Source organism: Protopterus annectens, chromosome 3.part1 (assembly GCF_019279795.1).
Source record: "Protopterus annectens isolate FY-2018-M chromosome 3.part1, PAN1.0, whole genome shotgun sequence".
In the NCBI taxonomy this organism is placed as follows: Eukaryota; Metazoa; Chordata; order Ceratodontiformes; family Protopteridae; genus Protopterus; species Protopterus annectens.
The window spans coordinates 1,533,917,044-1,533,932,477 of NC_056732.1; the positions used below are offsets into that span (position 1 = coordinate 1,533,917,044).

General features: G+C 41.8%; 1 protein-coding gene across 2 annotated transcripts in view; it reads right to left on the reverse strand.

Moving 5' to 3' along the window:
- The window catches only part of LOC122798555 (autophagy-related protein 9A-like), a 1,089,020-nt gene that overhangs the window by 151,921 nt on the left and 921,665 nt on the right, over window positions 1-15,434 (reverse strand). For both annotated transcript variants that reach the window (XM_044067609.1, XM_044067608.1), the window contains one exon: window positions 8,193-8,277. In XM_044067609.1, the coding sequence (XP_043923544.1) occupies window positions 8,193-8,277 (85 nt within the window). The remainder of the gene's footprint in view (window positions 1-8,192; window positions 8,278-15,434) is intronic.

Here is a 15,434-nt window from a genome sequence, read left to right on the forward strand (position 1 = left end):
AATCCCAAGTTGAAGTGGGATCCTTTATTGTAGACCTTAATAAAAAGGTACCTTTAAGGAATGCTTTATATAACTTGGATGAGGCTAAAGGGGAAGCATCATCTCCAGTGTGATAGTTGGAGATGGCTGCAGACTTGAGCTTTGACTGTGGAGAAACTAGCAACACTTTGAAAAACTGAAGAAAGAAAATCTAAAACAGCAGGAACTGGAGCAGTGAAAGAATCCAAATTTCTCTGTTGTACCCCGAAAGAAAATCTTATAAATCTTCCTTGTAGATGGTTTCTAAGATGAGAATAACATTTGGCGAACAAGACAGGAAAGCCTGGAAAGTCTAGTCATCACTGGAACTGGAGAAACCATGCAGTCAAGCTAAGGCTTGTAATGTCGGGAGGAGTCATCCCTGATGGATGTGAAAGAAGGTCTGGAGTAGGGTCAACTGTGCAAGGTGGACATAGTAGGTAAGACCATAGCAAGGGGCACCACACTTGCCAAGACCAGAAGGGGGCAATGGGGATTACTTTGCTCTTCAACTGGAGTGCTTTCTGAAATAATTTGGGGAATAGAGATAGGGGAGAATAAGCAAATAGATGACTGGAAGGCCAAACATGGACTACAGCATCACTTGGTGACTGTCCCTGAGGGAGAATTAGGCAAAGGACTTTTGCATTTATTGTTGAGGGAAAAGGTAAATAGATCACAGAAAGGTTGACCCCACTTGTGGAAGACCATATTTGCCACTGACTGATTGAGAGACCACTCATGAGGCATCAGGATAGTCCTGCTGAGCTTGTCTGCTAGAACATTGGATTTCCCCGGTATGTGCATTGCCTCAAGAAAGCAGATGTTGGAAACTGCCTACTGCCAGACTCTCACTGGTTCTCAGCAAAGGGAGTAAGACCCAGTTCCCCTTGTTTGTTGATATACCAAACTACTAACATAGCAATTGTCCCTAGAGGAAGAGAGTTCTGAAAGGCCTGCAATGCTAAAAGGACCACTCTCATCTCTAAGACATGTACATGCAAATTTGGTCTCTTCTGGGGACCACATGCCTTGAACAGTCCATCCCAAGAAATGACCCCACCCCAACTGGGAGGCCTTTGCGGTCAAAGTGGCATTTGGGTGGGAAGGATAAAGGGAAATCCTTTTCAAATCTTGTTGGAGAGAATCCATCACATTAGGGGGGTCCTTTTAGCCTTGAGATACTTTTATTGGATGTTGCAATGGCTGTCGAAGAATGGACCACTGAACTACTAGAGTCCACTGGAGGATACAAATGTGAAGACTAGCAGTAGGTATCAGCTAGTAGTAGTATCAGCTAATCGCTGCAGCCATTGATCCTAGGGCTTTGAGAACCACTTTTGCCAGAGGAAAGGGGTAAGAAAGAACTTGTCTGACATGCAGTCTCAAGGCAAGAATTCTGTATTGTGGTAAAAGAGAGGGAGAGATGATTAACTGTGTCTATCCAAACCCCTATAAACTCCAATACTTGTACTGGTTGAAGGTGGGACTTTGAAAACTTGACTGTGATTCCCAGGGATTGAGATAATCAAAGTAATACCTGGTTTTACTAGGAGATGCCTGGTTGGTGCGGTAAGGAGCCAGTCATCTAAATAAAGAAACAATGTGAATCCATGCAGTCTTAGATACGTTACCACTTTTGTGCATTTGGAGAACACCCTGGGGGCTGTGATGAGACCGAAGGGCAGGGCTCTGAACTGATGATGACTGGCTCCCAGCCGGAAATGCAGGTATCTTCAAGAGCGACTGTTCATTTTTATGTGATAGTACATGCCCCTGAAGACCTACCAAGTACATCCAGTTGTTCTTCTGTAACAGAGGCACAATGGACTGAACCCTGACCATCTGGAACTTGGAGTTCCTTACAAACTGTTTCAGATAACTGAGATCCATGATAGGTCTCATGTCCCCTGTTTTCCTTGGCATCAAAAAGTACCTTGAGTAAAATCTGGATCCTCTTTGGTCTGGTGGGATCTCTTGGATGACTCTTTTGTCTAGCAGCTTTTGAATCTCCAGAGTTGCTAATTCCCACTGACTGGGTGGAACATTGGGAGACGTTTTCTTTTCATACATGGAATTTGTAAAAAGAGAATGAAATATCCTCTGGCTATTATCCTTTGCACCCACATGTCTTTTCTGATGGCTGCCAAGGCATTTTGGTGAAAAAACAACCACCCCCCAACTGTCTCCAAAGAGAAGCAGTCTGGCAATCCTTCAGCAACACTGAAAGGGTCTATCTGAGAAGGAATCTCAGAAGCTCTGGTTTTGCGGACCCCCTCTGCCATATGGACAGCGTCTTCCATTATTATTTCTCCCTCTGCCTCCGGGAGAAAAATCTCTGCATGAGTCCTGAAAAGGTCCATCAGACTTCCAGAACGACATCTTCTTACCACCATGTTGATTCCTAGAAAACAGTATCTGCACTGTAGAAAAATAGATTCCCAAGGCAAACAAGGTCTTTCCATCCAGCTCACTGCGGGAAAATATCTCTAATGGTGGGGCTTAAAATAGAAGATCCAACAAAGGGGGCATTGATGAAGGCGCTTTGAAGGGCTCCTCAAAATCACACAATCGTATCCAGGCATGTCTCCTAATGGCTATGCCTGAATCTGCAGCCAGTGAGGAACCCTCAGCTGCAAGAGAGATTAGCCTCATGGATGCAATCAAGACTGATTGTATAGTGGCCAATCGAGAGGAAAAGACCTTCTCTTCCTCCATCGACATGGACCCAGGGGTAGAGTTACAGAGTCCCTCTGTAACCTAGTGAAGTGTGCCAAATAGTTTAGCAACTATAAGGCAAAGGTCACTGAGGAGTATACTCGTTTCCCGTACCTGTCCAATGGTCTAGATTCTCTATTAGGGAGATGGAAAGAGAAGCTCTGCTCATCCAGCTCCTTTCTGGTGGCTGCTACAACAACCATGGCATCCATGAGAATTCCCTTACTCCAAAACTGTCCATCTTTAGGTGCTCCAAGAATCTTATCCAGATGCTGTGGAATCATTTCTATGGTATATGGCTCCTTCCATGCCCAGTGGGAGACAAGATCTATAAAATCATCTGCTAGGGGAAAACCCAAGACATACATGGGCTAGAGTTGAATGCTTCTAGGAATACCAATTCCTCCTGGGAAGGGGTTTTGGAGGACCAATCACCTTTTTGCAAAAGGATTTCTAGAATGTCTCTGAAGGAGACATCTTCTGGTGAAGATCGTGGGACCCTTCTCCTTCATCAAAATAGATGTCTTCAGTCAAAGATTCCTAAGGGGAATCTAAGTGACTCCTTTTGCATAGCCTCTTCTAGGGGACCTCTTCAATGAGGTGCTCTGGAGAGATATCAGTACAAGTGGGGAGAGTTCCCTAACTGGAAATGGCTGGAAGCTGGCTGTCCCTGTGGAGTAGGATGAAGAGACACAGAAACAGGATCCAAAGAGGGAACAGTCGAAACAGCTCTCGGGTGGGAGAAAACACTCTCCACCACCTCGCAGGCAGAGAGACCAGGAGAAGTCAAGGTCAATCTAGCTGGAGCTGAAGTTCTCGGATCAGACAAACAGGCCTCCCCAATCCTCCTCTCCTATGGAAGATTCAGAGCCAAACTGTCCACCACTAAGGCTTCAAGGGGAAGTGACAGCTCCGAAGCGTCAGTTAGAGCCGAACATATCAGGGAAGTAGTCAAAGATAAAGGCATCTTTGGATCTGATGGTTTGACTCTTGGAGATTTGAGATCCGAGGCCTTCAAAACAGAAGGTGGGAGAAGGAGAAATTATGGTATGTGAAGGAGGCTTAAGGCTCACGGATCCGATGAGAGCCAGAGCCAGTAAGACCCCCATCTGGATCACTGTTCATAGGTGTGTACTAGGCTAATGGCCCTGGAGCCTTTACAAGCCTAGCCCATAGGATTATCCTGGCATCGTGCCACCTGACCATAGTTCCTAATGCCTCTGTCGAGTTGAGCCACTGGAGTGATCCCCGGGGTGTATTTTCTATTTCCCATCCACTCATCAATATTTCTCTTGAAGAGGGCTAGTGAGGTGCCCTGCTTTACATGTATGGGAAGTCTATTCCATAGCATGGGCAGTCTCTGGGCTATGAACCTGTTCCTCCAGCATGTTCTGTTGATTGTGGTAATGAGGTTGAGTTCTCTGGAGCATGTGGTGTGCAGGGATTGGGATTTCTTTAAAAGTAGCATTTCTAGCAGAACTGGGTCAGACATGGCTTTGTATGTCAAGCAGAGATCACCTCTAAGTAGGCGATATGAGACAGAACAGCTGGGTTTTTTTGAGTCTGTCCATATAGGACAAGTGTTTAAGGCCTAGGATCCTATTTGTGAGGTACTTCTCTCCAGTTGCTGCAGGTGTCTAGTGAGGTACATGCCAAAAGGGGCATTGTACTCGATGATTGGCCTAATGAAGGAAGAGTAGAGGGAGACAATTACCTCTTTCTTCCTGGATGCAAAACCCTTAGTAATGAGATGTGCCACACAGAAGGACTTTCTGACCACAGTGGCAATGTGGTGGTCAAAACAGCGGTTGCTGTCAACCTGTGTTCCCAGATCTCTTATAACACAGTCTGTCTTCAGTGGACTACCATCAATGTGGTAATTCAAGGGAACCAGGTTTTTCCTAAGGGGGATGAAGATACATTTTTTGGCATTGAGCTTAAGGCCATGGTTCTGACACCAGTCGTTGGTCTCATTGAGCCCTTTCTGTAGGATGTCAACATCACTTGAGGAGTTAATAGCTCCCAACTTGCAATCATCTGCGAACTTTGTCAGCCAGAGTCCCTTTGTGTTGGCCTGGACTTCAGAGAAGTAGATACCAAACAGGAGAGGACCCAGGACCAAATCCTGTGGGACTCCACTTGTGACTGGTTGGCAGTCTGACTTGGAGCCAGCTAATTTCACACTGTGGGTTCTGTGAGCCAGTTTGCAACCTACCTAGTGATATAGGGGTTGATGCCTAGCTTAGTGAGTTTTTCTATGATTCCTGAGTGTGGAATGATATCAAAGGCCTTGGCCAGATCAAGGTAGGTTGTATGAAACACCTTGCCTTCATCCATAGGTCTGGTGACTGACTCAAAGAAATCAACCAAGTTGAGCAGGCATGATCTACCCTTCACAAAACCAAACTGTGTAGGATCCAGACTTTAGAGATTCCCTATATCCTTGTTTATTAGGTCCATGATGATGCATTCCATAGCTTTGCATACCAGACTTGTCAGGCTAATGGGGCAATAATTCCCGGGGTCTATAGTCGCTCCTCCTTTGTGGAGAAAGATGACTGTAGCAGTATGCCATTCGGTAGGGACAAAGCCTGAGGTGAGGCTGTGATTGAACAGGGCACACAGGTGAGGTGCCAGTCCACTCTATAGTTCATGTGGAACACAGCCAAGGATACTGTCAAGTCCCATAAAAGCTGTATTCTTGGCCTTGGACAGTGCTGTTTTAACCTGTGCAGCAGTAACACTGGGTGCCTGGCAATCTACTGGTATTGTGATTGGTCCTTTGGGGGTGGTAAAGTTAGCAGTGAATCTGTTGGCCAGTATAGGAGGTACTATTGTGCAGTAGCTCAGAGAAAATCTGGGCATTGCCGTGGAGATTCTTTACATAACTATAGAAGGCCTTGTGGTTGTTTTTACTATCTGCTGCAATTCTGTTTTCATAGCTAGCTTTAGAGGATTTGATGAGGGATCCCAACCTTTTGCTGAGGCTGATAAGGGAGTTTTTCTAATCTTGGGACTTCACATTATTCCACATCAGATTCCTCCTTCTGTTGTAGAGTTTGTTTATGGCAGGCAACCACCAGACTGGCTTCATTTTTTTTTGAGAGAGCGTCTTGGTTCTAATGGGCATGGCGAGATCCATGCATTTGTGTACGTGTTCATACAGTGCATTGGTGTATGATTCGGCAGTCATGCAAATATTCTCTACTTGCATGGGTGAAATGAAGTTAGCCACCTCTGTTTTTAGGAGCCCAAAGTTAACTTTGGAGAAGTTTTTCATGGTGGTTACATTTGTGGGGGGTGGGGTGGGGGTGGGGGATTTCCAAGGTGATTAGTTTGTGGTCGGATCTAACCAGGGAGGAGTTGACTATTGGTGTACAGCAACCATCACCCATGTTAGTAATGACCAGGTCAAGGATGTTGCTACCTCTATTGGGATTAAGAACGAGCTGGTCCAAGGGGCATTGAAATTAATGAATTCCAGAAAGCATTGGGCAAGTGTATTGGTACATGAGTAGTTTTCCCAGTTAATAGAGGGGTAGTTGAAGTCACCCAGTATGAGAGTTTTAGGTTGGACCCCAATATTCTCCAGGGTGCTTAGGAACGTGGAGTGTGAGTCTAGGAACATGGCTGGGGACCTATAGCAGGCTACGACCTGAATCGCTGTTCTGAGAAATTTTCTCAACATCCTATCTACCTCTGCTTCAGAGAGACTTCGGGAGGACCTGATTGAAGAGGAAGTGGAAGGTGGTCTAGAAAACATTCTTGGTGTGTCTTGTAAGAAAGGAGACCTGAGTCTTGGGGACAATGCCTCCAAAGAAAAGTGAGGGCTTCAGAGCCAAGGATACTTTGAGGTTGAAGTCATAGGATCCATGGATTTTAGATCCGAGTTCTTGGAGACTTTAGCTGGAGGTTCTGATGTTGGATCAGATTTGGGAGACCTGACAAGAGAACACTTTCAATGCTCCCTGGGCTTCGTAGACTAAGATTTCTCTGAGAGGGGTTTGAGCCCCTGAAGTTGAAACACAAGAATGAACAGAAGCAGGGAAATGGCCCTTAAGCAACAACTTGTTGCGTCAGTTGCTGATAACTCTGGCATTAAAGCCAGCAAACTATACAAGGAGTATTTAGATGAGAAGAGCCTAAACAATAAACAATTCTTAAATCCAGTAGGCTTTTCAGCCATTGCTGTAAACTATGCCAAACAGCAAAAAACAGTCAAAAGATAGAGAATTCAAGAAAGATTTTTTTTTGTAAAGATGTTAGAGGGAAAGAGACAATTATACCAACAATGGTAACAAGAATACCCTATGGAAAAAGGTAAAGCAAAATAATGAAACAGCAGCTATTGAAAAAAAAGAGAATATGAAAGTATGGTAAAGAAAGGTTGTAAAGAAAAGTACAATTAGCTCAGTGGATAAAGACAGGATACTACAGAAGGTAATTAAGAAAAAAAATTAGTTTTTTTTACTCACTATCCCAGAAAACACACAGTTTGAGCTCGGAAGAAAGCAAACTCAAGCGAATTGTTAGATCAGCAAATGAGATCTGATGTAGTGTAGTGGTCGGGGACAGTATGGGTAAAGGAAAGAGCTCGAGAATTAAATCCTAGAATCTATTCCGAGTTGCATCCGACATCCATTTGTTGAGGAATGAATGAAAATGACATCATCATATGTTTTCTTTACCTTTTTATACTGTTTATAACAACATGAAATAAAAGTAGCATATAAAAACTGAAAAATATAACCCTGAAAATAGTAACGAAAACAAAAGTAAAATACTCTAAAACAACTTACCACAAATGACTTAACCATATTTAAATAAGAACCACCTGGGAGTCAGAAAGTGTGAATTACATGCCTTAATTATAAAAACAAATACTGAGCTATGGATAACAAAGAAACATTTTATACATCCAAAAAATTAATATACACTAAATGTCAATACCTGATTTCTAACAATAACTATAATAGTGTCAATTCTGTCAGAGTGACAAAAAAATTGCATAACATTCAAATGATTTTTAGATTTTCCTAAGAGTTTGTAAGCTTTGAGAATCATCTTTAATGTCCTGTTCTGGAAACAAGTCTGGTAGCAGGGTACCTTTTCTCAGAGAAAGAAGAGAGTCAGTGAAACCATACACAGACGGAAACTACAAATGATCTTTACATACCACTGAATGCAACTCAGAAGTCCTTTCAGCTGAAGTTACTGAGTTACTGGCACCAAAAAATGACAATTTCTAAGAAAGACGCTTTGATTTTATGTTTGTTTTACTGTTTATCTATTTTATGTGTACTTGAAGGCTTGTTGAATAAACGCTTGATTTAGAAGCTGCCTACTCACCTTATTGAACTTGTATATTCACAGAATTTTATCAAGTTTCATTTTTTCGTATTGTAAACAACCACTCCAGAGGCCCCTGTCAGAAATGCAATTTACATCATGCCTACCTGGCTGTACGTGATGTTCTCTAAGCGCTGATGGACACTGCCACATTCCCACAGCTCGTGGAAGCTGACTTTGTTGTTGATGTTTCTAAAAAAATACAAACATATAAAAAAAATTATTGAACAAGATTCTTTTTCAGCAAATGCCATTTACATAAACACTTAAAAATAAAGACAGCTACCTTCTGTAAAGATGTCTTTACTATAAGTATCATAATACATTTTCACTTTATTTCTTCCCCAAATGGCTGAAAAGAGCAGGACAAAATGCCACCAACACAGCTCAGTCATATTCAAATGAATCTATCGCAGCTGATCCTGATATTAACACTCATCAGAAGAAGCATGGTGGCATATCATAATACAACACAAGGAACAGGAAAAACTTTAATTTACTCCACTTCTGACTGGATAAAGCCCACTGAGCCTATGGCCCCTTTTTAACGAGGACCTGGGGTGGCATAGTGACTAGAAGTGAAACTTTAGTAGCAATTATAAAAGTACATGGGGGTTTGACACCAGTGCTGGTAAAGCAACCAGAAAAAGTGAGTATTATTGCTGTGAAAGTACTTAAAATAAGTTATACTGTTATTATGAATGAAGAGGAAAAGTCATTTTGGAATGTTTTTGAACTGTTGCCGGACTGCTAGAAAAGAAATCCAGAAATGGTGGTATGTGATGATTTTAATGCACAAACTGACCTCTATACTAGCTGTGCAATATTTTTTTAACACAGAATGTAGACAATAATGAGTAATTATGTTAGATAAGTAAATAAGCTGTGACTTCCTACAGCCTGAAAAGTAAGAATATCAGTGAGTCAGACTTAAGTTACAGCTATACTTATATCACTGAAAGAAGTGGCAATGATTATTGTTTATTTCATTACACCCCTTGATGGAAGCAGCACTTTTGTTACCATAGGCGGCCTCCGGCATAGGCCAACTAGGCAGCCGCCTAGGGCACCGCTCTAGCAGGGGCACTTTTCCAGTAATCTACCCTTTGTTGTCAGATCAAACTTCCATTCATTTTGAATGGAAAACCTGAAAAATATTCCCAAGTTTAACAGTCAGTAGATCAAGTGTCATTGACTGTACTGTACTGGGTTTTACAAATGTTTTTCCTGAAAGAAGCTTGCAAAATTATAAACAAATCACTGAGCTAAAAAAGACTTTTTACAAACAGCAGTTTTGTTACTGTCAGTTTCTGACCAAGTTACTCCTCCCATCTCCCCGCCTTCAATGAGCCAGAGTCTCACATTTCCAGCTAGGCTAGGTTCATCTACTTAGCAATCTTGTATGACAATAGACATCAAACAGATCACAGCCTGGTGTGCCACTAAAACTGTTCTCTAATGACTCTTTTCTTGTAACTGCTGACTAGCACTATCCCAGGAAAACTGGGGAAAAATAACTAATCTCAATCCACTGTTTTGTCCTATATTCTCGATATCCTCTATCCTCTCCATCTGGAAAATATATGTGCTACCACTACATAAAGGTGGTACTTCCACTGAATTATCTAACTTTCGACCAATAGCCATACTGTCACCACTTGCCAAAATTATGGAAAACTGCATCCATGTACAGTTGATGCACCATCTTACACAAAACAATTTACTAGCAAACTCTCAGCATGGTTTCAGGCCTCATCAGAGTACCACCTCAGCCCTCCTTGCCTTCTCTAATACCATTAACCACAACCGTAACAATAACAAATTATCCTCAACCCTCTTTTTGAACCTCTCCAAGACATATGATATGGTCAACCACCAGCTACTAATTCAGACACTAAAAACTGCCTACTTAGATAACACTGCTCTCCACTGGTTCCAGTCTTATTTGTACGGCAGACAGCAGGCTGCCCTATGGTAGAATAAAATATCTACCCTCTTACCAAATACTCTGGGAGTCCCCTAGGGATTAATATTGGGTCTTCTTCTGTTTTCTGTCTTTATCAATGATCTCTACACTGTCATCCCACATGCAACTTGCATTCAAAATGCGGATGACTCCACTATGATATGTTCGGCTTCCTCTCAGTCAGATCTGTGTACAAAATCACAGTCTACTTTTAAGAGTTGAAAAATGACTATATGATCGCTGTTTGACCTTAAATCCTAATAAAACAAAGTTGCTACTTTTCTCCCCCACCAACAGGTCTAACCGCCTTTCCTTTTCTATATACTCTAATAACGGTACCACTATCTCTCCAGACTTCCATACAAAACTATTAGGAGTCATTATCAACAACACCCTCAAGTTTGATCTACACATCAACAAAACTATTAAAACCATCAATAAAAAACTTGGGTCACTTTACATCAGGCCTTTCCTTATCCCACCTGCCTCTACTGCAACTACCCGCTCACACTTACTCTCAAACCTTATTCTATACTTCCGGTCGACTGACTAATCTAGGTAAAATAGTACTCTGTAAACTATCATCCTGCTATAATCACATTGCCAGATTTCCACTGGTATGCCCTAAAAAACACACCACTGTATTAACCTACGATTTCTTGGGTGGTTAGAACTATCTCACCTCATTCAGCTCAACCAGCTGTTAGTTGCATTTAAAATACTAAACCTACCTGACAAAACACCAGCACTCAGACTCACATTCTACCCTTACAGCAACCTTAGTACACTTCGATCATCAAAACAACTGCTCGTCCAAACTATCAAAGCTAATAATTCAGCCGGTGACTCTCTGTTCGCTAACTATGTTGGAAAATTTGGAATTCCCTACCAGCAGATATTACTCTAGAACCCTCTATAAGTCAATTCAAAAATAGTCTAAAACAATACTTTAAGTCACACTGGTCTTGTCCCTGTTTTAATCCCAACACATTCACTATTACTCCAAAGTAATTACACCAGTCTTTCTTAACCATCTTGAGAATCCTAGCTCCTTAGCTTACATACATCTGCTGATTACTAAATGCATCACTTTTTTTCTGATATAATCTGTAAATAATGCTTGAAATAATCTGTAAATATTGTCGTTTTTTCTGAAAAATCTGTATAAATTGCCTCTATGCACTTTATTTTTGTTTTAAGTCATATGAAATGTATTACTGTTTGCACCTTAGATCTTTTCTCCCCGGGCCTCCACTGAAAATGGGCAAGTATCCAGTTGGACAATCCCAGTCAACAAATGTAAAATAAATAAATACAATAAAATAAACATTTCAATTTTCTTAAATTTACATAGTGAAATATTTCCTTGTATTGTGTAGTGCCTTCTGGCTGGTCACATGGTTATTTTTGCATACTTTTTCATATCATAAAATGGAACCATCTTAGGTAGTGCTAAACTTTTCCTAACACTTTATGTTTTGTTTCTTCTTAACAACAACATCCCTAGCCTCTTATGTGAGCCAGTACTTTTTGTTACTATAGATTCACGCAGCCTTATTTTTAGCTGTATATTTTCATGCATATAGCAAGAAGTTCTCCCGTTCGATTCTCGGCTGGAGCACCTTCTGTGTGGAGTCTGCATGTCCTCCCCGCGGTTAAGTGGCATTCGCAAGACATGCATGAATGGGCGTGCCTTCGTTGAAGGCAGGGCGTCATGCTGGCACCTCAGCACCGTAAAAATCGACTGCCAATCATTAGCGGACCGGAGTTCCGCTGTGGCGACCCTTAACCAGGAAAAGCTGAAAGAAAAACAACAACAACATTCATGCATATATCTTATCCTTTTGGCAACAGACTCGACTTGTGGAGAAAGCTTCCAAGTTATAAAGCTTTTCTAAGTAGCAGTACTACTACCTTGGTTAAGGTCACACCGTTAAGAGTACATGAAGTGGCATCCATTTCATGAAAAAAAGTCCTACATTGCAATAAATTTCATTGTTAGCGCAAGACAAGACAAAACCTTAATTAAAAATCATTTTGGATTTTACCATGTCAGAGTAAAAGTGTAACGCCAAATTAGGTACACTTGTGATGTATGCTGGTCTGACACCCAACACTATTACCCTTCTGCCCCATCACACCACCATCAATCCATTCAAGCATTTACATACAAAATGACACTCATATCTTGCAATAGTGCCAGCCAGCTGAACCAACCCCTTCAGAAAACACTGCTGTAATGCCGTTGTCAACCAAAGTGATAGATGCAAGCTAGCACTGGACGCCCCACAGCTGTTCAAAGCGGTGTCAGTTTGGCTTTGCTCCACACTTCTCTGTTACATCAAATAGATCATATAAGCATGCAGACACACACACACTAACGCACACACACTGACACAGACAATGACATATACCACTCTCCAGAGCAAGGAGGTGCCAGTTCAGCTTTGAATTGTGTTTCTATGTTATATCGTACACCATGCATGCCTCTTCGCATGCACGCACGCACACACACACACACACACACACACACACACACACACACACACACACACGCACACACTTGAGTGAGGCAACAGAGGCGAAGAAGCTTCTTTTACTGTTAGACACACACAAGTGCAAACAGCACCCACACTATGGAATGACCAGTCAGTTATACAATGATGATATATTTCCACTGGCAGGTGCCCTAGCCTACTGTAAACATGCTGCACCAAAAAAAAAATGACAGTAAATAAAATAAGCACACACAGCAGTGAAGTCATATACTTTAGGACTCTGATTTTTATGGACCATTCAGGGCATCCAGTGTAAACAGTTACTCACTGCAAAGTGAATAACAGTATTATATGACTCTCCCTGACCATAACCAACCAACATAGGCTTGTTTAACTATTATATCCCATTCCTTCTATGAAACTTCCAAACGTTTTCCTATAATCTGCGTTTTGAACTTTAAATAAGCAAACTTTTTTTAAACTACAACATTTTTGCTTCTTATGCTTTAACTACTATCGTGCTTTTACTTACAGTATAGTATGACTTGGCAACTACTGAATATCTCTATAGTAATTTTGTATGTTTTGGAGGTTTTCTCACTGGTCCTCCGCTGAAAAAGGGCTTTGGCTCAGTCAGACACTCCCGGTCAACAAATATAAAATAAATATGGTATGAAGCTTATCTTCTGTACTAAATTTGTCATACTTGTGGCAACAGAACATGTACAAGTAAGCCAATGGCTCGAGAATAGTAAGCGTCCAGCATTTATAAACTATGTACCAAGAGATGAATGTAGTGATGCTTAGGTGACTACACACACATATATATATATATATATATATATATATATATATATATATATATACACATCTATATACACACATAAACACACACACACACACATATATATATATATATATATATATATATATATATATATATACACACACACACTTATATATATATATAGATATATATGTTCATAGGTAGGTACTAGGCTATTAGCCCTAGGGCCTATATAAGCCAAGCCAAAAAGGTACCCTGGCTTTCGCCACCCAAGAAAATTATTTTCCTGTGCCCCTGTCGAGCAGAGCCACAGAAGTGATCCCTGGGGTGAATTTCCTATTTCCCATCAAATCATCAAGATTTTTCTTGAAGAGTGCTAATGAGGAGCTCTGTTTGACATAGATAGGTAGTCTGTTCCAGAGTATGGGAAGTCTCTGGGACAGGAATCCATCCCTCCAGCATGTTCTGTTTATTGTGGTAACAAGGTTTAGGTCTCTAAGGCACGTATCTCGGAGGGATTGGGATTTCTTTAAGTGGAGCATGTCCAACAGCTATGGGTTTGACATAGCTTTGTATGTTAGGCAGAGATCGCCTCTGAGCAGGCGCTATGCGACGGAGTAAAGCTGGAGTTTTTTGAGAAGGTCTGCGTAGGGCATCTGAATTCAGTAATCCTCTTTGTGAGGTATTTCTGTGGCCTTTCCAGTTGTTGTAGATGTCTTGTGAGGTACATACCAAAAGGGGTGCTGTACTCCATAATGGGTCTAATGAGTGATGAGTAGAGGGGAACAATGACCTCTTTTTTTCTGGATGAGAAACCGTTTATGATGAGGTGAGCCACGTAGAGGGATTTCCTGACCACTGTGGCAATGTGATTATCAAAGGAGAGGCTAATGTCCACCTGTGTCCCAAGGTCTCTTATCACACTTTCGGAGTTAAGTAGACTACCATTTATGTGGTTGTTCATGGGTACAGAGTTTTTACCAAAGGGGATGACAATACACTTTTTGGCACTGAGCTTCAGCCATGGCTTTGACACCAGGCATCTGTCTCAGTGAAACCCTTTTGTAGTATGTCCACATTGTTAGGAGTTTCAATTATGGCTCTGTAAACTTTGTTAGTCAAAGACCTTCTGTGTCAGCCTGTACTTCAGAGAAGTAAATACCAAACAGGAGAGGACCCAGGACTGAACCCTGTGGTACTCCACTTGTCACTGGTCTGAAGTCGGATTTGGAGTCTGCTACTTTCACAGTGTGGGTTCTGTCCGTGAGCCAGTTGGTAACCCATCTTGTGACATAGGCATTTATACCTAGTTTAGTAAGTGTATCTATAATTCCAGAGTGGGGGATGGTGTCGAAAGCCTTGGCGAGATCTAGATAAGCTGTGTGAACCACCTTACCCTCATTTATGGCTTTGGTGACTGCTTCAAAGAAGTCAATCAGCTTTAGGAGACATGATCTGCCTTTTACAAACCCAAACTAGGTAGGGTCCAGAGTTTGGAGATTACCAATGTCTTTGTTTATGAGTTCCATGATGATACGTTCCATGGACTTGCAGACCAGGCTGGTCAGGCTAATGGGGTGGTAGTTCCCAGGGTCCATCGTGGCTACCCCTTTGTGGAATGGGATCACCATCGTAGTGCGCCACTCAGTAGGCACAAAGTCTGAGGTGAGGCTATGATTGAACACGATACTTGGGTAGAGTGCCAGTTCATTATGTAGTTCATGTAGAACGCAGCCTGGGATATTGTCAGGTCCCATGGATGCTGTGTTTTTGGCTTTAGAGAGTGTTTTTTTTACCTGTGCAGACGTGATTACAGGAACTTTGCATTCTTCCGGTATAGAGATGGGCCCTCTAGGGGGTGAGAGAGGGGTAAAGTTAGCACTGAACCTATCTGCCAGGATGTTGGCAATATCAGTTGGTTCTATTTATTTAGTGCCATTGTGCTGTAACTCAGAGCAGATCTGAGTGTTGCCATTGAGATTCTTGACATAGCTATAGAATGCCTTGTGGTTGTCTTTAGAGTCAGTGGCAATTGTGTTTTCGTAACTAGCTTTGGAGGATTTTATGAGGGATCTCAGCTTCTTACTGAGGTTGACCA